General features: G+C 42.9%; 1 protein-coding gene across 5 annotated transcripts in view; it reads left to right on the top strand.

The window, feature by feature from the left end:
- Dhx35 (DEAH-box helicase 35) overlaps nt 1-21,631 on the top strand; it is a 64,081-nt gene that overhangs the window by 7,726 nt on the left and 34,724 nt on the right. For 3 of the 5 annotated variants that reach the window (XM_027421234.2, XM_027421233.2, XM_027421231.2), the window contains exons 3-8: nt 3,283-3,375; nt 7,919-7,996; nt 13,890-13,994; nt 16,613-16,674; nt 17,593-17,662; nt 19,780-19,839. In XM_027421234.2, the coding sequence (XP_027277035.1) occupies nt 3,283-3,375; nt 7,919-7,996; nt 13,890-13,994; nt 16,613-16,674; nt 17,593-17,662; nt 19,780-19,839 (468 nt within the window). Of the gene's footprint in view, nt 1-3,282; nt 3,376-7,918; nt 7,997-13,869; nt 13,995-16,612; nt 16,675-17,592; nt 17,663-19,779; nt 19,840-21,631 lie in introns of those variants that run through there. The other 2 variants (XM_027421235.2, XM_027421232.2) reach the window with 2 other exon arrangements.

Raw genomic sequence — 21,631 nt, 5'->3', positions numbered from 1 at the left:
TGAGCTGTGTCGTATCCCCAATCCTTTTTTTTTTTATTTTGAGATGACAGGGTCCTGCTAAATAGCCTAGGCTGGCCTTGAACTTACTCTGTAATCCAGGCTGGCTTTGAACTTGTGATCTCAAGTTGCTGGGATGACAGGTGTGTGCTGCCATCCCTACTAAGACAGTGTGTTCTTAGACTTGGGGCTTTCTTTCACTTAGACACTGCTGGTAATTCCCTTCCACTAATGTGTTCTTCCTCCACATAGGTGTGAAACAGCAGCCTTTGTAATCATGCTAAGTTGTTTTGGTTGGCATTTTAGGTGACCTTAAACATTTTAGTCTCTCTGATAGTGTCTGAGCTTTTTCCTCAGGTGACTGGCATTATCCATTGTATGTGACTGGGATATATGGGTGGGACCCTCAGGACATGAGGTGATAGGCTTACCATTGCTTCCTCACCACTGAAGGGCACCATTTTTGAGCTTGGATGAAGAGTCTGGATTCTGGAGTAGACTTCAGGGGCCCACCTTGTTTCACCATGTGCTGGGTGACCTTGCTTCACCATTGTATGCTTCCATTTCCCTATCTGTGCTTTGTGTTAGTAGCACCTGCTTTGTAGGATTGCTATGAGACCTGGACGAGGTCACCTGTGCAGTGTTTATAAGGGACCTGACCCAAAGTAACTACCCAAGTATAAGGAAGTGGCTGTTTACTGAGTATTTAAATGTTGACCCTTATTGACTGTTCATTGTTTTTAACTGTCATATAAGTGAAATGAAACCTAAATAAAAACAAGATGAATCTATTGAGAAATAGTAGAACTAAGTATACATTACTGATAAAAAACAAAGCAGAGCCTAAGTGCTGTGGACTCTTGTGAGATGTTAAAGATAGGTCTAGAAGGTGAGAAGGACAGTGTCGCTCCTTCAGCTCTCCTGTTCAGATCAAATGTAACGGTAGCTTTATGAAGGTTGTGGTGGAGCCAGGCTGAACCTGGGGAGATCCTGGCCTTGATCCCAGCGTTGCCATAGCCACCATACCGTCAACCGAAGCAACCACCAGTCATCTCCCCAGCCCATTTCCAAAGCAGCCTCTCCTTGACTTCCCGCTGTAGCTGTTGTTCTCTCTGAGGTATGGGCACTGTTGTGTAAGGTGTCTTATGCCCGCCAGCTCCCTGTCTGAAGTTCATGCCTGTCCTCATTGACATTCCTAGTTTTACTAAGCCTGGTAACAGTACTTCCATCTCTCCCTGTTTCCATACCAACCATCTTCTTGTGTCTGTCCATGTTAGGCTAAAACACATGAAGCTGGAGTCACTGCCTTTGTTTTTTTTTCCTGTCTGGACAGTCCTGTGTGCTGCTGTCTGATTTTCTACATATGCAGCACCCTCCTGTGCCTCCTAGGCCAAGTCCAGCCTCTAGCTTTGCATCCAAGGTCACTCACACTGAAGAGCTCAGTGCTAACTAGCACCTGGACCAATGGCCTCCCTCCCAGGTTTTGGGATTACAGGTGTGCCATCACATCTGGATGCATGGAGTCTTTCTACGTTCCCTCCAGTAGAGTATACATTTTTTTTTTTTTTCTTTTTTGAGATGTGGTTTCTCTGTAGCTTTGGCTGTCCTGGAACTCATTCTGTAGACCAAGCTGGCCTCAAACTCAGAGATCCACCAACCTCTGCCTCCCGAGTGCTGGGATTAAAGGTGTGAGCCACTACATGAAGCTTTCTTTTCTTTTCTTCTTTTTTAATCATTGTATTTTAATTTTTTTTGTGTGTATGTGGACATGTGTATGTAGGTTCTTGGGTTCTATCTGGCTCTACTATTTAGAAACCTGCATGGTAGAGCTAGGAATCTTCAGTTTTAACCAGTGTTTCCAGAAGACTTTCCCATTAAGGCCTGAGGACTTCATGTCCACATTCGGATATAACAAATTCAGATGCCCCGAATAACCAGGACCTTGTGTGCTGGATAGAACCTGTCAGCATCCCTCCTCTATGCCTGTCAAACACCTCAGTGGTGTGGCAACAAGTGAGCTGAAGCCTGATCAGAGAGGGAGCCCTAGGCTGGTGTCCTTCCAAACAAGGCACAGTGGAACCTCTGCAATAAGCCATGAGTTCAGAAATGCCTTCTGACACTAAGCAAAGAAGACACTAAGATTTCCTGGGCTTTTTAGTGGTCACGCCTGTTCCCACTGAGTGGTCACAGGAGGCTCAGTTACCTGTGGATGTTTTATTGGTTTAGATATTTTTCCCATGCTAATAAATAAAATCTAATTTTTAGTTAGGTAATGCGTAAGTGTTGTTCTTCACATTCCTTTCCTTACCCTTTTACCCTCCTTAGATGCAACACTGTTATTTCCTTTCTTTAAAATACAAGTACTAGGGTCCTCAGTGGGAAAAGGCATGAGGACTTGAGTTCAGATCCCAGCATCCACAGAGCAAGTTGTGTATGGCTGGGCCTGTGCTGGTAACTGAAGTGCTATGGTGGGGCGGGCAGACAGAGAAGGATGCTTGGGGCTTTCTTCCTGCAAGCTTTGTTCTAGGATCAGTGAGAGACCCTGCCTCAAGGGAATAAGGTACAGAGTGACGGAGCAGGACACCCGACTTCCTTCTGCACAAGTGAACTGTTGTGCACACCCCCACACATGTGCATATACTGTGCACACACATGTACACCGTTCACACTAGTCTGTTCCTTGCTTTCTTTTCTTAGTATATCTTGTAAACATTTGTTCTTCTAAACAACCATTATTGAGAGTGTTTCATAACTGATTTAATCACAAACCTGTTGTGCTGAACATTTAGGCTGTTGTAGTTTTGGCTATAATAGACAATTTTGGAATAAGTATGGTTTATATACTTTTTTGTTGTGTTTTTTGAGACAGGTTCTCATGTAGCCTAGGTTGGCCTTGAACTTGTGATATAACTGAAAATGACCTCAAACTCCTAATCCTCCTGTCTCTACTTTGTAAGTACTGGGATTACAGGACTGAAAAACCATGCTTGGTTTTTTTAAATACTTTGTGTGTGTGGGTGTGTGTGCATGTATTAACATGCCTGTGGTATTGTGCATGTTAGTATGCCTACAATATAGAGGTGACAGTTTTTAATTGGAGCTTTTTGTACATACCTCGGCTCATGCTGACACCAGTGAGACTCCAGTGGCTCATGCTGACCCTTGAGAGTTAGAACCATATTTTTAATAGTTATTTTTAAAAATTCACCTTCATTTGGAAACAATTTGCTTGGGTCTCCTGAGACAAATCATGGTTGCTTATGCTGTCTTCTTATTCTCTCCCAGCTTAGGAACCACATTTTGTACTTGGTAGAGAACTATCAGACCCTGGTGATTGTTGGAGAAACGGGATGTGGGAAGAGCACTCAGATTCCTCAGGTGAGCATTAATATTCTTCCACTCAGATTTTAGTTGGGAGGACTTGGTAGCTTGTGGATGCTCTTTCCTGTCATTTCACAATCAGGGTTCCTTTCAAGAAACATTGTTCTCAGATATTTTTTGTTAAACTGAACTTACAATTTTTTATTAATAATAAAGTTAATAATTGTTTTCAATTTATTATACTCCCAAAATCATAAGAGTGGCCATTCTCTGAAAGGAACAGTAGGGACTCATTCAGAAGTGTGCACTACGTAGCTCTGTCCTCGATGAATCACAGCTGAATAGTGCAATAGCAGTAAGTAAACTTGGCCATTACCACACATCACTGTGGAAGGAACTTGTCTTATTGGGAAAATGTCTTCTGTGACACTCGGGTGAAGAAGTGTGCTGTGAGGTCAGAAAGGGCCTTGACTTGACAGGTGAAGAATGATGGAAGAATGACAGTTGAGTGACCAGGATCTGAGAGTCTGTGCAGGCTTTTCTTCCCCCTTACTGAAGTATAAAATGCACAGGGGAAAGTGTGTGTATCCTGATGGAATAGTGTGCTGCATTTTTACAAGGGGTAACCTTTGTTCCTAGCACTCCATTCAAGACACACACAGCAGAACTTCAGAAGCCTTCTGTGGCCCCCTTTAGTCTCTACTTGCTGCTCACACATAGGCAAGGGTAATTCCATTCCAGCTTTTTTTTTTTTTAAAGACTTTATTTATTTATTACGTATACAACATTCTGCTTTCATGTATATCTGCACACCAGAAGAGGGCACCGGATCTCATAACAGATGGTTGTGATCCACCATGTGGTTGCTGGGAATTGAACTTAGGACCTCTGGAAGAGCAGCCAGTGCTCTTAACCATTGAGCCATCTCTCCAGTCCCCCATTCCAGCTTTTAACACCATTCATTAGTAATTATGTTATTATAATTTAGCACATTATATTTTATAAAGCGTGTAAGTGAACACTATATGTATATATTTTTGCTTTTCTGAGACAGGCTCTCTGTAGCCTTGGCTGTTCAGGATTTTTCTATGTAGACCATGCTGGCCTTAAAATTACAGATATCTTTATATGATGGGGGATGTCCTTCTGTATGCTGTGAATTAATGTTTGTCTTATTGGTTGATGAATAAAGTTGTTTTGGCCAATGGACAGGCAGGATGTAGCCAGGCAGGAAATATAGACCAGGCTACCAGACTAGGAGAATTGGGAGGAACACAGAGATTGAGTCACAAGGCAACACTATGTAGCTTCTAAGGAAGCAAGAGCCTGGGCATCGCTGGTAAGCCAAGACTATGTGGAGATACACAGATTAATAGAAATGGGTTAATAATTCAGAGAGAGCTAGCTAATAAGAAGCCTGAGCCATCAGCCAAGCAGTTTATAATTAATATAAGCCTCTGTGTATTTATTCGGGACTAAACTGCTGAGGGACTGGGCAAGACAGAAACTTCTGTCTACATTTCTACCTCTGCCTCCATTTGAAATCTAAATCTAAATTGCATAGTATGTTGAGATAACTAGCTTCATGGACAGGCTATTTTCATGGAAACCATGTGTCATTCATGTAGCACAGCTGCTGAGGGACACTGTGTGTGTGTGTGTGTGTGTGTGTGTGTGTGTGTGTGTGTGTGTGTGTGTGTGTGTGTGTATTTGGATTGTAGAGTTTCAGACTGAGTTCAGGGCTTTGATTTGCTGGCCTTGAACTCCAGCTCTTGGGGTTTTTATCTGTTTCCTCAAACAAGTTCTTGACCTCTATTCCATCATCTGAATGCTGTTGGTGCTGTTGCTGTCTTCCTTGCAGAGTTAGTCATGTGGGAATATACATAAGGCACTCAGGGGACTTGAGCTATGTCCTTGAATTCTGCCTGTATTTGTGTTGGTTGGAGCGGTTGGCAATATTTTGTGCTATGTGACTACAACAAGAGACACCACAGTTTTCTATAGTGAAAACTATTCCTCACTGTCATTTTTAAACTTGATTTTTAACTAGTTTTAGACAAGGAATGAAGTCATAAAAGCTAACATAGTGCCTTCTGCTTTCATGTTACTTGCAGCACAGTCACAGACAGCAGGCATTAGCAGTGGGCAGTAGGTGCTAAACTGTAGGTTGTGTTTAAATTCTTGTCTGTTCCCCACTGGTTTCTTTTTCAGTTCCAGGGTCCTACGCTGCATTCAGTTGTCTCCTTGGTCAGTGGGGAGGTCTTCACTTCCCTCCTTTCTTGTGTCCGTCACACTTTCATAGAGTATTTCTCATTTGTATTAGAATGGCTCTCAGTGTGGGTTTCTTCCTTCTGTTAGAAGAAGCTTGTGCATTTTTTTGCAAGAATACAACAGAAATGGTGGTGTGCATCACATCAGAGCTTCGTGATCTATCTTGTCACTGGTGGTTCCAACTTTGGACTCTCAGTTAAGGTGCCAGGTGTCACCTTAAAGCTATGTTCTGTCCCTTCTCAGTTGAAAGTATCTCGGGAAGAAGAATGTCAGGGTGCAAAGTGCCTTCTCTTTAAACTTTGACCTTCTGATTTTAATGTTCCCTGTAGGCCCTGTCTGCAGCCATGACAAGTCCCTCTTTCTCTGTACCTCTGTTAGAGGCAATCTACTTTGAGAAGCACTGTTTGTCTCTCTCCTATTTACATATTTGATTACTTACATGTAGTTGTATTATTCATGTACAACTGTGTTTTCACGGTGTGACATCCAGTACCACTGATATTTTACTGCTTAAATTGTTCTGTGTCTGACTGAGAAGCTCTTTCTTTTGCTTCCACCTTCTGTCTAAAAGTTTTCATTGTTTTTTTGACCAGTACTGAACCTCCTAGAGCCACAAGATGTGGCTCATCTTCTATGGTCTGTGTATGAGCTTTGTTTCCCTTTACTAGAGAAGTCAAGATCCCACGGCTGTCATGCTTATTGCCTCTGAGGTGTCATCACTGCATCTCAGCAGGATGAGTTTGCATCTGAACTCTCCCTGCACCCTCCAGAAGCATCTGTCTCCCTATATGTATCACTCTGAGTCAAGATCAGTCACCAGGGGCTTGTTTATGTTTTGTTAGATTCTGTATGCACATAACATAGTTGTAGAATTGCTACCTCCTATCCCCATCTGGATTTTACCAACATTTACCCACTGGATCACAGCATTTCTGGGGGTAGTTTCTGCCCAGTCTTTTGGCATCTCCATCATCACTCAGCCTGGCCAGTGAGGGTACTGCTATCCATCATCACTCAGCCTGGTCAGTGAGAGTACCACTCTCCATTGTCACTTGGCCTGGCCAGTGAGGGTACCACTCTTCATCATACTCAGCCTGGTCAGTGAGGGTACCACTCTCCATCATCTCTTGGCCTGGTCAATGAGGATACTATTATCCATCATCACTCAGTTTGGTCAGTAAGGGTTCCACTCTCCATTGTCACTCAGCCTGGTCAGTGAGGGTACTACATCCATCATCATTCAGTCTGGTCAGTAGGGGTTCTACTCTGCATCATCACTCGGCTTGATCAGTAAGGGTACCACACTACACCTGTGTTTCTGGGTTTGCATTATCATTTGTGCAGAGAGTCATCTGCTAGTATTTGTTTTTCTTTCCTTTTTCCTTCAGGTCTTGACTGGTTTTGGCTGTTGGGTTTTGAAGAGTACATGGAACACAGTGGGTTTGTGTCAGGATGATCCATCCAAGGCTCTTATACCCTCTTCATCGCTGTCTCCCCTTTTCAACTGCCCCTTTGTCTCTTTGCTCCCTAACCCCTACAGACAGCCATTCTTTTTAATTTCTTTATTACATTTCTTTTTTTTTTAACTTTTTTTGTTTGTTTCTTTTTTTGAGACAGGGTTTCTCTGTGTAGCCCTGACTGTCCTAGAACTTGCTCTATAGACCAGGCTGGCTTCAAACTCACAGCTCTGCCTGCCTCTGGCTCCTGAGTGCTGGGATTAAAAGCATGAACTACCACACTTGGCTATTATTTTTTTTAGGCCAATGAATATTTATATAAAATTCCAATTTAATCTTTTCTATTACAGAAGTAGTATGTCCACTGTTTTATAAAAAGAAAATTAAGTCTGATAACCAGCTGTCCATGTTGTTTTAATTGATTAAAATCAAATACATATACAGAAAACATGTATTTAATCAAGTTGTATCTACTGGTATATATTTATATATGGTTGTGAACAGTTGTTTTTATTTAGCTTGACTAAGATGTGCTGTATGTTTGATACTTGATGTTTAACTGTTTCTGTGTACTATAGGATTCTCTGTTCTGTGGATTGAGCACTGTTCTCACGACTGGATAGTTTCTTTCCCTTGGTGCACCTATATATAACGCATAGACACTAGAACTGGGGAGTCTTCATGCTGAATCTGCCTCTTGGTTCTTCTTGGCTTTGGTGTGAATGGGATTTCCTAACATTAACAAACTCTGTCATGTGTCACACTGCACTGTGACCTTTCTTGGTTACTTAGCACAGTGCATAGTCACCTGGAAGGAGGGTTGTCTGGGAGAGCAGTGTCAGGTATGACTCCATCTGTGATTTTCCTTGCAGTACCTGGCAGAAGCTGGCTGGACAGCCGAAGGACGAGTGGTTGGAGTGACCCAGCCTCGAAGAGTGGCCGCTGTGACAGTGAGTGTCTCTTTCTTTGTATTGTGACTGGGCCTGTCCCTTCTGTTTCCCTGATCACTTTCTTTCTTCCTTGTCTGGAAAAATACAAATGAGTACAAGTTACTCCTTAAGAATTTAGCTTCAAAAGAGCTTTGATTGGAAATTTTGCAGAATTGATACCTGTATGTTATAAACTGTTCAGTAATGAAGAGTTTAGGGAATAAAAATAAATGTATTTGTTTGAAGCCCAAATCAGTCAGCAGAAGCATTGGGAGAGCTTGCGAGTGTCACTCCATGTTTCTGTCCAAGATAAGGAGGAGTGGTTGGGTAAGCGGCTGCAGGTTGGATGGGAACACTTTTATAAGGATGGGATTATGACCATGCTTACATGTATTAACTGTAACAAAGGAGAAAACTGAAATAGTAAAATAGGTCACCTTTGAACTCTAGATAAATGTTTTTTTTCATCACAAGAGAATTTATTAAGCTTGAAAACAGAAAAAAATTATAAGAAATCTTCATAATGTTTTCACAGTAATTTTTCCCTCTTATTTTCTTTTTGAGACAGGGTCTCATGAAGCTGACAGTAGTCTCGAACTTTAAACAGTTCTTCTGCCTAAAGTATCTTGAACACTAGAAGTGGTGATGTAGGCCTTAAATCCCAGCACTCAGGGGGCAGAGGCAGGTGATCTCTATGAGTTTGGGGTCAGCCTAGTCTATATTGCTAGTTCCATACTACCTAAAGATACATAGTGACACCTTGTGTCAAAAACCAAAAAACCAACCTCTAACTAAACCAGCAAAAGTGAAATGCAGTACTGGTCTATTTTTCAAATGTCTGTTAGGAGAGAGGAGGAGATGGACTCCTCCCTTCCTTCACTGATGCAGTACCATGACTTGATTAAATTACTTTTATTGTCTTATGAGTATGGGTGTTTTGCATTTGTTAGTATACCACATTCATGCAGTGCTCATGGAAACTAGAAGAGAGCGTCAGATCCCCTGGGACTAGACTTACAGATGGTTGTGAGCCACCACATGAGTTCTAGGAATTGAACCCATATCAAGCAGCCAGTTCTCTTGACTACTGAGCCATCTTTCCAGCCCCATATTTAGTAATTTTCTAAAAACCATGTTTGGTAATATTTGAATGTGGTCTTAATATATAGTTCTTTATTTCTTTCCTCCCACCCCCTTCTTGTTTCTTTCCTGGAGACAGATCCCAGGACCTGCTAGGCAAGCTCTCTATCACTGAGCTACATGCCCAATCACAGTATGAAATTCTTCATTCACACTTTAGTTTCCTGGAAATTGCAGACTTTACTCCTTTGTCTTTTGGTACTGAGGTCCAGTAGGGTGCACACCCCGCCCCCCCCTTTCCTGGCTACTTTTTCTACTTGAATGGGTTGTTTTATAGATTGTTTTCCCCCAGGTGTGGATAAACTCTTCATCTCCAGGCTCAGCTCTCTATGTTCTAGTGTGTCTCCCTTGTCTGTTTTGAGTATTGGTCTCCAGAGTCATGTGCTCTAGGACTTCCTGTAACCCTACACAATGTTGGTATTATTGTGTCTCGGTGCTCTTGGTTGAACACAGAGCCTGGTGCTGCGGGCCAGTGCTGTATTGGATCAGGCTCCCACCCCAGTCTATTGCTGACTGGTCTTAGTCATGCTTATCCCATTTGATTCCTTTTCATCTGTTCCCGTATCTTTGAGTCTTTTTTATCAGTTTAACCTGCCTGACAGATTCGTTTGTATAAAAGATCCCCCCTGACTTTTGGCTGCCTTCCACTGATGACCTGTGCACACAGCAGTGATTTTCTGTTATTTCCTGTGGAGAAAGAACCACAGCTGAATCTTTCTTCTCTATAGCATGCTGACCATGCGTACGTTTAGTGTGTGTGTGTGTTTGTGTATGTATGTGTATGAGTGTTTGTTTTTCGAGACAGACAGGATTTTCTCTGTGCATCCCTGGCTGTCTTAGAACTCACTCTGTACACCAGGATGGCTTCAAACTCTTAAAGATCTGCCTGTTTCTGCCACCAGAGTGCTGCGATTAAAGGTGTGTGTCACCATACCTGGGGCCATACTGACTATGTTTACACTTCATTTTTGACACTAGACATTTTCTTTGGCTTGTAGCTGGTTATCAGTAGCTTGAGATAAACGTCTGGGATCATTGTTAATTTGGGAAAACACTCATCCTTGCAGCATCCACTGTATGTCTAGATCACCTCTGAAGCCTGGCTTCTGCCTGTGCACCTTCTCCCTGACTTGCCTTTGACTTTGCTTGACAGTAGCTTTCTGTGGCTGAACACTGTGTCCCTGTCCTCTGGCTACACTTGCCATTTAGACTTTGTTGTCTTTTGAGACAGAGTCTTTATGTAACTCAGGCTGGCCTTAATGCTCTTGATCCTCTTGCTTCTATCTCTGGAGTGCTGGGATTACAAAGTGGGGGAGAGAATGAGAATGGAAAGAGAATTTAAGAAAGAGAATATGTTTGGAATCTGCAATTAGTTAACTTTTTATGTCACTGAAAGATGTCTCAGCTAAAATTTGGAGCAGTTTTCTCTGTGTGTAGTTTGAAGTCCCAGCTCTTAATTAGTTTGCATTTTAGTTCCACGTTTTTACCTAAAGATAACACCCTGTGCAACTGCAAGCTTTCTCTTGAAAGAACAAAGAACACTTAAATTAACCATGAGTGACGATGAATTGCCACATTTAAAATGGCGCTGTGTGCACAGACTGAGCCCAAGAACAGACTGCAGAAGTTGTGCTGGATCTCTGGGAGAGGCAATTAGTAAGGAGGGCCACTAGCATCACCAGTCCAAGTTTAAACTCCAGACCAGGCCCTTCTCCACCTAAGACTGGAGCCATGGAACCTGTTTGTTTGCAGATAAGAGTTTCCTGCTGTATCTTAACTGCTGTGCTGCTTGAGAACTCAGGTCCAGCTCACCATGTAGTAGTCATTCAGTGATTGGGATCTATTTAATTTGATGGAGTTGTGGAGAACACAATGTAAAAACAGTAGAGGTAAAAATCTATTAAAAAGCCAATAGAGGGTTGACTTGCTGCCAAGCCTGATAATCTGAGTTTGATTCCTACATGGTGGAAGGAGAGAACTGTCTCCCACAAGTTGTCCACTGACCCTCACAGGCACACACCCCCACAAATCTACACATACCCAGAATAAATAATAGATAAATAAGAAAACAAACAAGCAAATAAAGCCAACAGACTACAACCCTGTGTGATTATAAATGGTGAAAGGAAAAAGTTTGAGAATAAATCTTATGTACATAGCTAATGTGTCTATGGATTTATTTGAAGATGAGGACTTCTGCCCGTAGCCCAGCTTGCCTGGAACTGGCACATCTCCTGCTTCAGCCTCCTAGGTGTTGGTATTATAGAAGTGTGCCATTACACTTAGTTAAAACATTAAGAAAAAATGTGTTATTTTTTTATTGTGTGTATTTGTGTGTGCATGTATGGCTGCTGGTGCCCAACAAGGTCAGAGGCTTTTGTCCCCTTGGAGCTAGAATTAGAGGCAGTTGTGAGTCCCTACACATTGGTGCTGGGAACTGAACTTGGGTCCTCTGCAAGAACAGTACATGCTCTTATTCATTGAGCCATCTCTCCAGCTCAAACATGCATGCAAGACACACTTTTAAAATGTATATTTATACAAATAGTGAAATAGCAAGAACAGAAGAGTTTGGCTTTACTTCTACACCCACAATATGACTGTTTTATGAAGAAGTTGGCTCATTTATTTTCATTCTTACCAGCTTGTTTTCCCTGAAGGTTCCCAGCATCTCTATACAGTTTCTCTGTACCTTTTCTAAGATGTGGAGGATTAGTTCAGAACAACCGTGATAACTAAGCCTCCTGGGAAACACACCCTCCAGAGGCAGAGCCAAGCAGGGTGCATCTCTGGTTTCATAAGACATTCTAAAGACTTCGTGGTGTGGACCGGCTGCTTGATGATTGATTCTGAGTGGATCTTGTCAAATCTGTAATTTCAAGTCACTGGGTGGAGCTACTTCTGATTTCTACTGCTTGTTAGTTTCTTTTGTACAATGGTGTAGAGGACAGCTGAGTGCAGGGAGTCTCCATACTCTTGAGGGTAGGCTGCCTCAGGACCCTTCTTAGAGTAATTACATTCAAGATTCAGACTAGTAACTATGTGGTCTGGGGCTGCCAGACCTGGGAGGAGGGAGACACACACTTTCTCTGGTGGGCGTGCTAGGCCTTGGAACCTATGGCTTAGCTTTGTTCTTTTCAGTCAGGTAGTTTAGATAGCAAATGTGAAATTCTCTTGGAAAAAAGAACTAGTAAACATACTTGCCCCTTTATGCTGTTTTTTTTTTCTTTTCTTTTTTCTTTTTTTTTTTTTTTTTTTAGGTGGTGGGAGAGACTTCAGAAGTTGTCCAGGCTGGCCGAGCCCTTAAGTCTTCTCATCTCCGAGTAGCTGGGTTTACAGGCATGAGCCACTGCCTGCCTTTTATTTTGGATACTTTCTCTTAGTAAACTTTGAATGGCCTTTTTGAGATAGGGATCTGGCTAATGGATTTTTTTTTTAACTTCCCTACATTCTTGTGTGTGTGTTCATTTGTGCATAGGCCCATGTATGTATATGTGGGTGTAGAAGCTAGAAGACAACCCCAGGTGTCATTCCTCAGGTGCCACCTTGTCTTTTGGAGATAGGGTCTGTCCTTGGCCTAGAGAGCTCACTGGGAGGTCAGCTTGGCTGCCCACTGAGCCTTAGGAATCTGCTCGCCTCCCATGCTGGAGTCATAATATTCACTCCAGGCTCTGTATGTGGGTGTTGGGGTTGAACTCAGGTCCTTATGCTTGCAAGGAAAGCACCAGGCCATCTATCTCTTCAGCATCTCCCTCCTTGCTTTTGCCATAGTCTTGCTGTGTATCCCAGGCTGACTTTGAATTTTTTATTCTCCTGCCTGTTTCCCAAAGGCTGGGGTTACCGACACATGCTGTAGTCCTTCCTTAATCTCCTTTAGTTTGTGGTGTATCCAGGGTAGTCCTCATACTGCAGTGCTTTGTCTTTCCTTTACTCTGTTATGGTGATGGGGATCCTTCATTAGTCTTTTCAGACACTAGCGTGTCCATTCTCAAAACCGAGCTCTTGTCTTCATTGACTTTCAGGAGTGTTAGTTGCTGGAGTATGGTTGAAAATTGTGTTAGGCATCTGGCCTTTGGAACATGCTTGCCTCCAAAGAGAAGATGAGCCTGGCCCCTTCTGTGTTCAGTCATCTTGGTCCCCTGCTGCCGTGCTCCCCACTCCCCCATCTCAGGCCTGTGCAAGTGTGCTACTGCCAAACAAGCTCTTTAGCTTTGAATCTGTGCTTTAGATCTTTTGAATTTTACATGTGGTTTCTTTGGTTTTCGTTTCCTTTTTCCTCTGGTGCTGGTCATTTAACCCAGGGGCCTTGCACAACGATAGGTAAACACTCTACCTCCAAACTACACACACAGCTCAGTTTCCTCAATACCGATCTGTAGAATCATTATGTGATTTTTCTTTTCTTTTGTATGCTTTCTGCTTTGTTTTGCTTTTGAAGCAGGGTCTCACTGTGTACATCTGGCTGGCCTCAGAGTGCTGTGTAGATCAGGCTGTGTTCAAACTCACAGAGGTCCTCCTGCCTCCACCTCCCAGTGCTGGGATTAAAGGTGTGTGCTCCCATGTCCAGCCCTTGTGTGCTGTTTTAAGTTGTCACAAGAACATGACAGAATGGAGAGCTGTATCAGTTGATCAGTGGTCACTGCTCGCTAATGACCTGTCCCCTTTCTTCTCATTGTTCACTTGCTATTTAATATGACCTTTACATTTTCTGTAGTATGTGCTCTGTGCAGTAATTACTATGTCTCTATTTTCAGCATGATCTTTCTTCTCAAAGGTTGCAGGGAGAGTAGCTGATGAAAGGGGTGCAGTGCTGGGCCACGAGGTGGGCTACTGCATCCGCTTTGACGACTGCACCGACCCGCTGGCCACAAGAATTAAGGTGACGTGCTTACAGTGACTTCCAGTGTGAATAGGGAGAGGGTTATATGGGGAATTAAAGCCTGTGGAGGCCAGGGCAGCAAGGTCCCTTGGGGACATTCGTCTTCCTTGAAGACTAGAGCAGTTTGAAAGAGTCCTTGAATCTTAGCCCAGAAACGAACACAGAAGTTAAGATTTATCCCTGGTCTATAGCTGATAGTGCTGAGGTTTGGGAGGTCAGTGGCTCATCTGTTATGTGTCCGCTGGTGACAGTGTCAGGATGCAGAGTGCCCTTTCTTACACATGCTGGCTTTTTCTACTGATTCTCATGCTGAAAAATAAAGCTGTACAGACAACACAGGGTAAACTGGTCTGAGCTGGCATAAACTGGTACAGTGTGGAATTCACAGTGGTTGGCTAGTTAGAACCGTCTAATGGATTCTGTCTCAGTGGTAAGACATAGTAGCTAATAATAATAAAGTAATTAGCATGATGGTAATTGGTGATAATCAGTTCAACAGAGAACTGCTCGCCACTGTGCTCGAACCAGTATCGAATAGTCCAGTAGAGATGTGAGCAAGGTGCTCTGATGAAAAATGAACCTAGGTCCTTAGACCCAGGTGTCCTGCAGCCTGGAACACAGGAATTATAACTGTTCAGTTGAGCCATTTGTAAGAAAATGGACCTTAATTGGTTAGGATTTCTATTGCTGTGATAAACACTACAACCAGAAGCAACTTGGAGAGGAATGGGTTTATTTCAGTTTACAGCTTTAGTTCACCATCCAGGGAAATCAGGGTAAGAGCTCAGGGCAGGAACTGAAGCAGAGGCCACGAGGAGTTCTGCTTACTTGTAATTAGAACTTTCTTTGGCCTACCAACCAGCTCTCAAAGACATGGAGACTTATTAATTATGAATGCTTGACTTTAGCTTAGGCTTGTCCCACTAGCTCTTATAACTTAACTTGTTTCTATTCATCTACTTTTTGCCTTGGGCCTTTTAACCTTTTTTTCATTTTGTATGTCCTACTCTCCTGCTTTCTCTATTCTGTGTGTCTGGGCCCTGGTGTCTCCCTGTCTCTTTTCATTTCTTCCCCAACACTAAATTCCTCCTCCTACTTACTCTCCCTACTCAGAAGTCCCACCAATACTTCCTCCCCTGCTGTTGGCCATTTGGCTTTTTATTAGACCAATCAATTGCCTTAGGCAGGCAAGATAAAACAACAACATGTCTTTACATACTTAAACAAATGCAGCACATGTTTGCATAGTTAAACAAATATTCCAAAACACTTACTGCTTACTCCTCCTGGCTTTCTCAGCCTGCTTTCTTTTCTTTTCTTTTCTTTTCTTTTCTTTTCTTTTCTTTTCTTTCTTTTCTAGATTTTATTTATTTATTATGTATACAGTCTTGTGCCTGCATGCCAGCAGAGGGCACCAGAACTCATTCAAGGTGGTTGTGAGCCACCATGTGGTTGCTGGGAATTGAACTCAGGACCTCTGGAAGAACAGTCAGTGCTCTTAACCCTTGACCATCTCTCCAGCCCTCAGCCTGATTTCTTACACACCCAGGACTACCTGTCCAGGGTGGCAGTGCCCAAAGTGAGCTGGGCCCTCCCCATCAATCTTCAATCAAGAAAATGCTCATGAACTTTCCAACCTGGTGAGGGAATTTTCTCAGTGGCGGTTCCTCTTCCTACATGACTCTAGCATGCACCAGGCTGACATAAAACTAGCCAACACAGACTTTGTTTTCCAAAGTTTTGATTCCTATGTTATTAGGTAAAAGGAATGTATTTATGCTTAAACTTCAATTATATATAAATCAGTTAACATTGGGTGGGTGTTGTGGTCATGTGACTGTTTTTGGGTCTGTGAGAAGCTCTGTCTGCTAAGACTGTCATTGGTAGTACTTTCCACTTGGGTGTGTATGGGGGGGATAAAGGGGGGCCTGACAGCTGGAACCAGGGCCAAGTAAACCGTTGTTAGAAATACATTCCACTCTTAAAGTTGAAGTGAGATGAGACTGCAGGAGAGCTTAGCCTTATTCACCCACTGGCTTTGATTTGGGGTGAGAATAATGGCACCCACTTATTACTGCTCATTTCTGAAGCTTTTTATTAGTGTTCATTAATCCTACTTAGTTTTCACTGTAACTTGGTGAAATTGTTATATTTTGACAAGTAAGGAATGAAGCTCAGAGATGGTGAGCAGTTGGCCTGGGTATTTACAGCAGGTAGCAGTAGAACCTGGCTTTGAACTTGAACAGGGTGGCTCCCGAGCCCATGCTCTTCATTGCAGCTCTGTCAGTGGAGGCAGGTTGAGGTTGAGAACATCCTGAGAAGTTAGCCCAGACTCAGTGCATTCACATAGTAAATAATGGTAAGTGGGAGACTTGTTGTTGATTATACACGGATTGCTGTCAAAGTCAGTTAACATTGGCAAGGAGGCCAGGTAACACAGAGATGGTGCTGAAAGGTCTGCAGCCCAGCAAACAGTTATACTGCTGGGTGAATAAAGCTGCTGGGGTGTTGTCCTTACCGTGCTGCCTGGATTGTTCTTGCATGCAAACAGAGAGTATACCTGAACTTGAATCATCAGTGTAAATCAATTTCTCTATCTTTGTATTTTTACTTTTTAGTTCCTGACAGATGGGATGCTGGTCAGGGAGATGATGGTTGATCCATTGTTAACAAAATATAGGTAAAGGCGATTTCCTCTGATAACTTCCTAACGTTTCCAAAGCTCACTTGTACCCTGGGAAGCAGTTGGGTTAGCAGCTGAGATTTGGGTCTGCTCAGCTACCCTCAATATCCTCTTTCCTGATGGTGGCTCTTTCTGCCCTTACTGGTTTCTCAAGGTCTTACAGGTAGCAACAGTGGGTATGTAATGAAGACAAACAAAAACATGAACAAAAGCAGGCCCACAGCATCTGTCACCAGTCTGCCTGCTGGCTTGTCTCTGTTTATCTTGCCTGTGGCATACTCCCAGAATTGAAGTAACTACAGAACCACAGTCCAGCAGAAGTGACCGGCCAGTTGCTGGGGATGGAACTTGGGGCCTACACATGTTAGGCAAGCGCTCCACTTATGCCTTCTGGACAGTGTTCTGTTGCATGCAGTACACAAAGTCCAGCTGAGAGCTTAGCTTTTTCTCCCTCTTTGTGTATCTGTGACCATCACTGGGAGCACTAGTGTTGCCGTGTAGCTTTGGTGTTTGAGAGACGATATCCCGTTCCACTCCTTCGCACGTGTGTTTTCACAACTGTCATCCTTCTTTGGCTGTTCTCATGGCTTAATATCTTTGAGGTAGCTGGGCTTTGTTTTGAATGTGTTTTCTGGGGTTATAGATCATACATGTCAGTTAGGATCAGCAATTCTGTTGGAGTCCAGGGTGGGTGGTAAAGCTGTTTGTAAATAGTACATCATCAGTGTTTTCACTAAGGTAGTTGAAGTCACATTTTTAGTCTAGGAATGACCCCATTGGTAAAAAATGACTGGGGTTTTCTCTTGAGTAGATACTATTATGTGACGGCTAAGTACCCAGAGGTCTGTTTGGTGGCTGGGGTAGGATTTTATGGGGTGATCCAGTGCTCACTGAGAGTGTCTCTCTGATTCTTAGTGTCATCATGCTGGATGAAGCCCACGAGAGGACCTTGTACACGGACATTGCCATTGGCTTGCTGAAGAAGGTATGTCTCCACTGCCAGTATTTTGCTTTCTGTGTTTTCTTTTTATGTTGTTGCCTCGTTAGGAAAGTAATTATAGCAATTTGGAAAATCCAACAAATACAAAGGGAAAATATTATCCCATCATCCTATCCATTCAGAGAAAAACACAAGCCAAATGTTGGTGTGCTTTCCTTCTCTGTCGGTGTCTGCCTGCCTGTGTATATCTTTGGACACAGTGAGGTTGGATGAGGTGTGCTAATTTGTACTTTGCACATTTAGTATTATATGAAGATCATTTCAGTGTGAAATCGTCTTTGATGACATTATTGTTATTAATTATTACTTTAAAGATTTTTGTATTTATGAGGATGTGTGTGTCTATGTGTATGTTGTGTATCGCATGTGTGCAGGTGCCTTGCAGAGGTCAGAAGAGGGTGTCAGATCTCTGACAACTGGAAACAGGTGGTTGATTGTGTGAGCTGCCTGATGTGGGTGCTAGGAACAGAACCTTTGCAAGAACAGCCAGTGCTCTTAACCACTGAGCCACCTCCAAGCCCCCAAAGACAGTGTTTTCAGTGGCTACACAATGGCTACTTGTGTCTACCACATTCTTCCTGTACTGTTAGGCATGTGTGTGCCTAAGTGTATGGTCTTGGGGCAGTGAGTGCCCTGAAATTAAATGTGTTGCATTTCTGTTTCTTTTCTCTTTTGAACTCTAGAAAATATTTCAGATACATGTTAGAGTTGACCTTTTTATTCATTGTCTAGTGTTAGCTGTCACCTCCACTCTCTTGTCCCTACCCTTACTATTATTATTATGGTTTATTTTATCTTTTATTTGTTGTGTTCTCTGCACAAATCCTCAATGACAAGAGTCTAGAAAGAAGTGGTAAATTGGGATGACCAAGAACTCTGGCCTTGGGAAGACTGGGTGCAAATTTTGACTGCCAAATGTACCCATCTCTAAACTAGTGTCTCTGTGGGTATGAGCCTGTCTTGTAACTATAGCCACCTGTGGATATTTAGATTTGAATTATTGAAGGAGAAATAAAATAACAATGTAATTTTTCCATCATGCTAGTTTACTTCAAAGGCTCATCATAGCCACCTGTGGCTAGTGGCTACTGTCTGGACGAGGGCAGACTAGGAACCGCTTCATGGGGAAGTGTGCTGGGCAAACCTGCTGGACATTGTAATTTGTCATGGGGCTTAAATAAGGCAACACAATCTTAAGATGATACCATATGTTTATCTTTGTACAAATAAGAAAAGGATGCCTCTTGGTTACTGTGTCTGTCCACAGTGAGGTGAGGGGAAGGTGGGTTAGGTTCAGACACCTGCCACCTCCTCAGCCTTGTATCTTTGCCCTGAAGTGGCATATGACTGGGAATATATAAACTGCTTTTGTTGTTATTTTATTATTTTATCTTTTGGCTGATGATCACACTTTCTGATATGTATGAGGAATTTGCTCCCTAGTTTGTCTCCACCTAGGGACAGGGTAATAGAGGGCAGTTCTCTCCAGGCTTTGCCAGGGCTGAGGAGCCTCCCACAGCCTCTCCTGAGTATGGCAGATGTGCTATACCCAGTGACCACATTTCTTTGAATACAGATCAGTGCCCATATTGCTATCTCAGCATCACCATTTGTTATTTCTTGATTTTAATGTACTTTTTCATACTTCTCACTATGAATACATAAATTTATGCTACCCCCAACAAATCCCACATGTAAGGAAAAGTATTTGTTTTTAGTAATTTCAAATTCAGTCCTTAAATTTAGGCTTAGAAGCGGGGTAGGGTTAGGATTAAAAATTTTAAATTCCATTTATATTTTGTATAAAGTTTTTATTGGGTCATAATTTAAAAAATTCTGTACATTTTCAAAATCAGGAAGAATGGTCTACCTCACAGTGATTTGTGACACCAACAGTGGTTGTTTGTAGCATTCTTGTCTCACTGGTAGGCCTCCTCTTTGTTTTGAGACAGGATTTTGCTGTGTAGCCCAGGCTGGTCTTAAACTTGTGATCCTCTTGCCCCCGTCTCCTGCTGGCTAGAATTCACAGGCCTGAGCCATCATGTCTAGGAATTAGACATTGTCCTACTGTCACCATTATCTCCTGATGCCTTCTTTTTCAGATTCAGAAAAAGCGAGGGGATCTTCGCTTGATTGTTGCCTCAGCCACTCTGGATGCAGAGGTAAGGGCATCTCTCTCCTCCCTCTTTGTGTAAACACTGGAATTGTCAGACGTCCTTGGGAACAAGCCTCCAACCAAAACATGTCTTTGGAAGAGTGACTGCCTGTTTTGGGGCTGTCTGGTGCCCTGGATGTCACATCATGGGGCCGTCTGGTGCCCTGGATGTCACACGAATCTCCTTCTCACTGTGACTAGAAATCAGCTTGGAATTAACCAAGGGCGTTGATGCTCACCCACTTGCCTTGCCTCTGTCTCTGCTGTCCTTCTCCCAACAGGAAGGTTTTTAAAAGTTACTTTTCAATGTGAGGTTGTATTTCTTTAATTTATTTATGAAAATTATACACTTATTTTAATGTTTTTGGTGCAATTGAAGTTTTTCCTGTAATGTGGTAGTTTTCATGTTAAGTGGTTTTTTTCTTTTTTAATTAAAAATTTTTTTTTGGATTGTGGTGGGGGACATACATGCCTTGGTAGAGGTCGGAACAACTTGGAGGAATCAGTTCTGTCTTTCCACCATGTGGGTCCCCGGGATCAAGGTTATCACGCTTGGCAGTAGGCATCTAAACTCACTGAGCCATCTCTTTGGTCTTATGCTTTTATATGGCTTATTTACTTTCTTGATGACTAATATTTAAAAAAAAAAAACAGTTCAATTGATCTCGTTCTTTTGCCACTTGCTGTTTATATATTCGATATGCTAAGGCTCCTGATAGCTACAGGTGATCCATATAACCCCTGAGTCCAGGCTAGGAGGCACATAAACAGGTGTTGAATGTGTTGAGGTAACCTAGAAGACTGCCCTTTTGTCCAACCAGCTGGCAGTGTCAAGAACTTGTCACCAAGGAGGTGGCATTTTAGTAGCGTTTGAGATAACATGACCCTTTCTTCATGGGCAAAGGTGGAACGGGGCTCCCTGACTATATGTGAGCCACAAGGAACTGTGAATGCTGGATGCTGCCAGAACTCTGCCTGCCAGGCCCCACAAGCTGCCCCATTCTCAGGGATGCTCCATCCTCAGCTGCTGCTCTGACTTCATCTCCTTTCCACTCTGTCTAGTGTTCTCTGTATACCAGCCTTACTAGTCCCTTTCTGTTCTTCTGGGAGAATCAGACTTCTCCTTGGAATGAAGTAGGGTTTTCCTAGTCTGGTATTTTTTTTTTTTCCCCCAGATATCCCTATGGCTCTGCCAGCATCTTACTATGGTCCAGGAGAACCTCACCTCCTCTGAGGACCTTCCTCTAAAGCCTCACCCCTGCTGCTTTATCCTCTTGTACTGCTTTGTGTGTGTTTCAGTTGCACTGATTTTAGATGAAGGTTCAGGAATGGCTTAAATCCTTGAAGATTGAGATGCTGTCTTACTCATGATTTTACCCTCTTGCCTTACACTGTGTAGTAGGTAGGGCAGTGATTTGCCCATTTTGGGGACTCAGGAAGATCATTTTTGTGTAAAGACACAGGGAGTAGTTAGGGAAATGCCAGTCAGGAGGCCAGCTCTGTATTCCAGGTGAGGTGTGAAGGTCTGGTACCTGGCTTGTTTCTCTGTCTCCCTATGAGAGGAGGAATGCAGTCTGACTTGGTGAGAGGTGCCTGCCTGTGTACCCAGGATAGTTTCTTCACAAGCTGTTGAAGCTCTTGGCTTCTGGTGGCCCATGATTACCTCTGGGTTTGAACCCATGATTGTCCTCTTGCATTAGCTGTCATCTATGTCACCATGATGTCTGCTGGAATGTTTTCTGGATGCGTTTTAATTTCATTTCTGATGCTGTGGTAACATATCCTAATGAAAAGCAACC

Source organism: Cricetulus griseus, chromosome 6 (assembly GCF_003668045.3).
Source record: "Cricetulus griseus strain 17A/GY chromosome 6, alternate assembly CriGri-PICRH-1.0, whole genome shotgun sequence".
NCBI classification, from domain to species: domain Eukaryota; kingdom Metazoa; phylum Chordata; class Mammalia; order Rodentia; family Cricetidae; genus Cricetulus; species Cricetulus griseus.
Note: the sequence above shows the minus strand (reverse complement) of the source record. Positions and strands in the feature narration are given on the sequence as shown.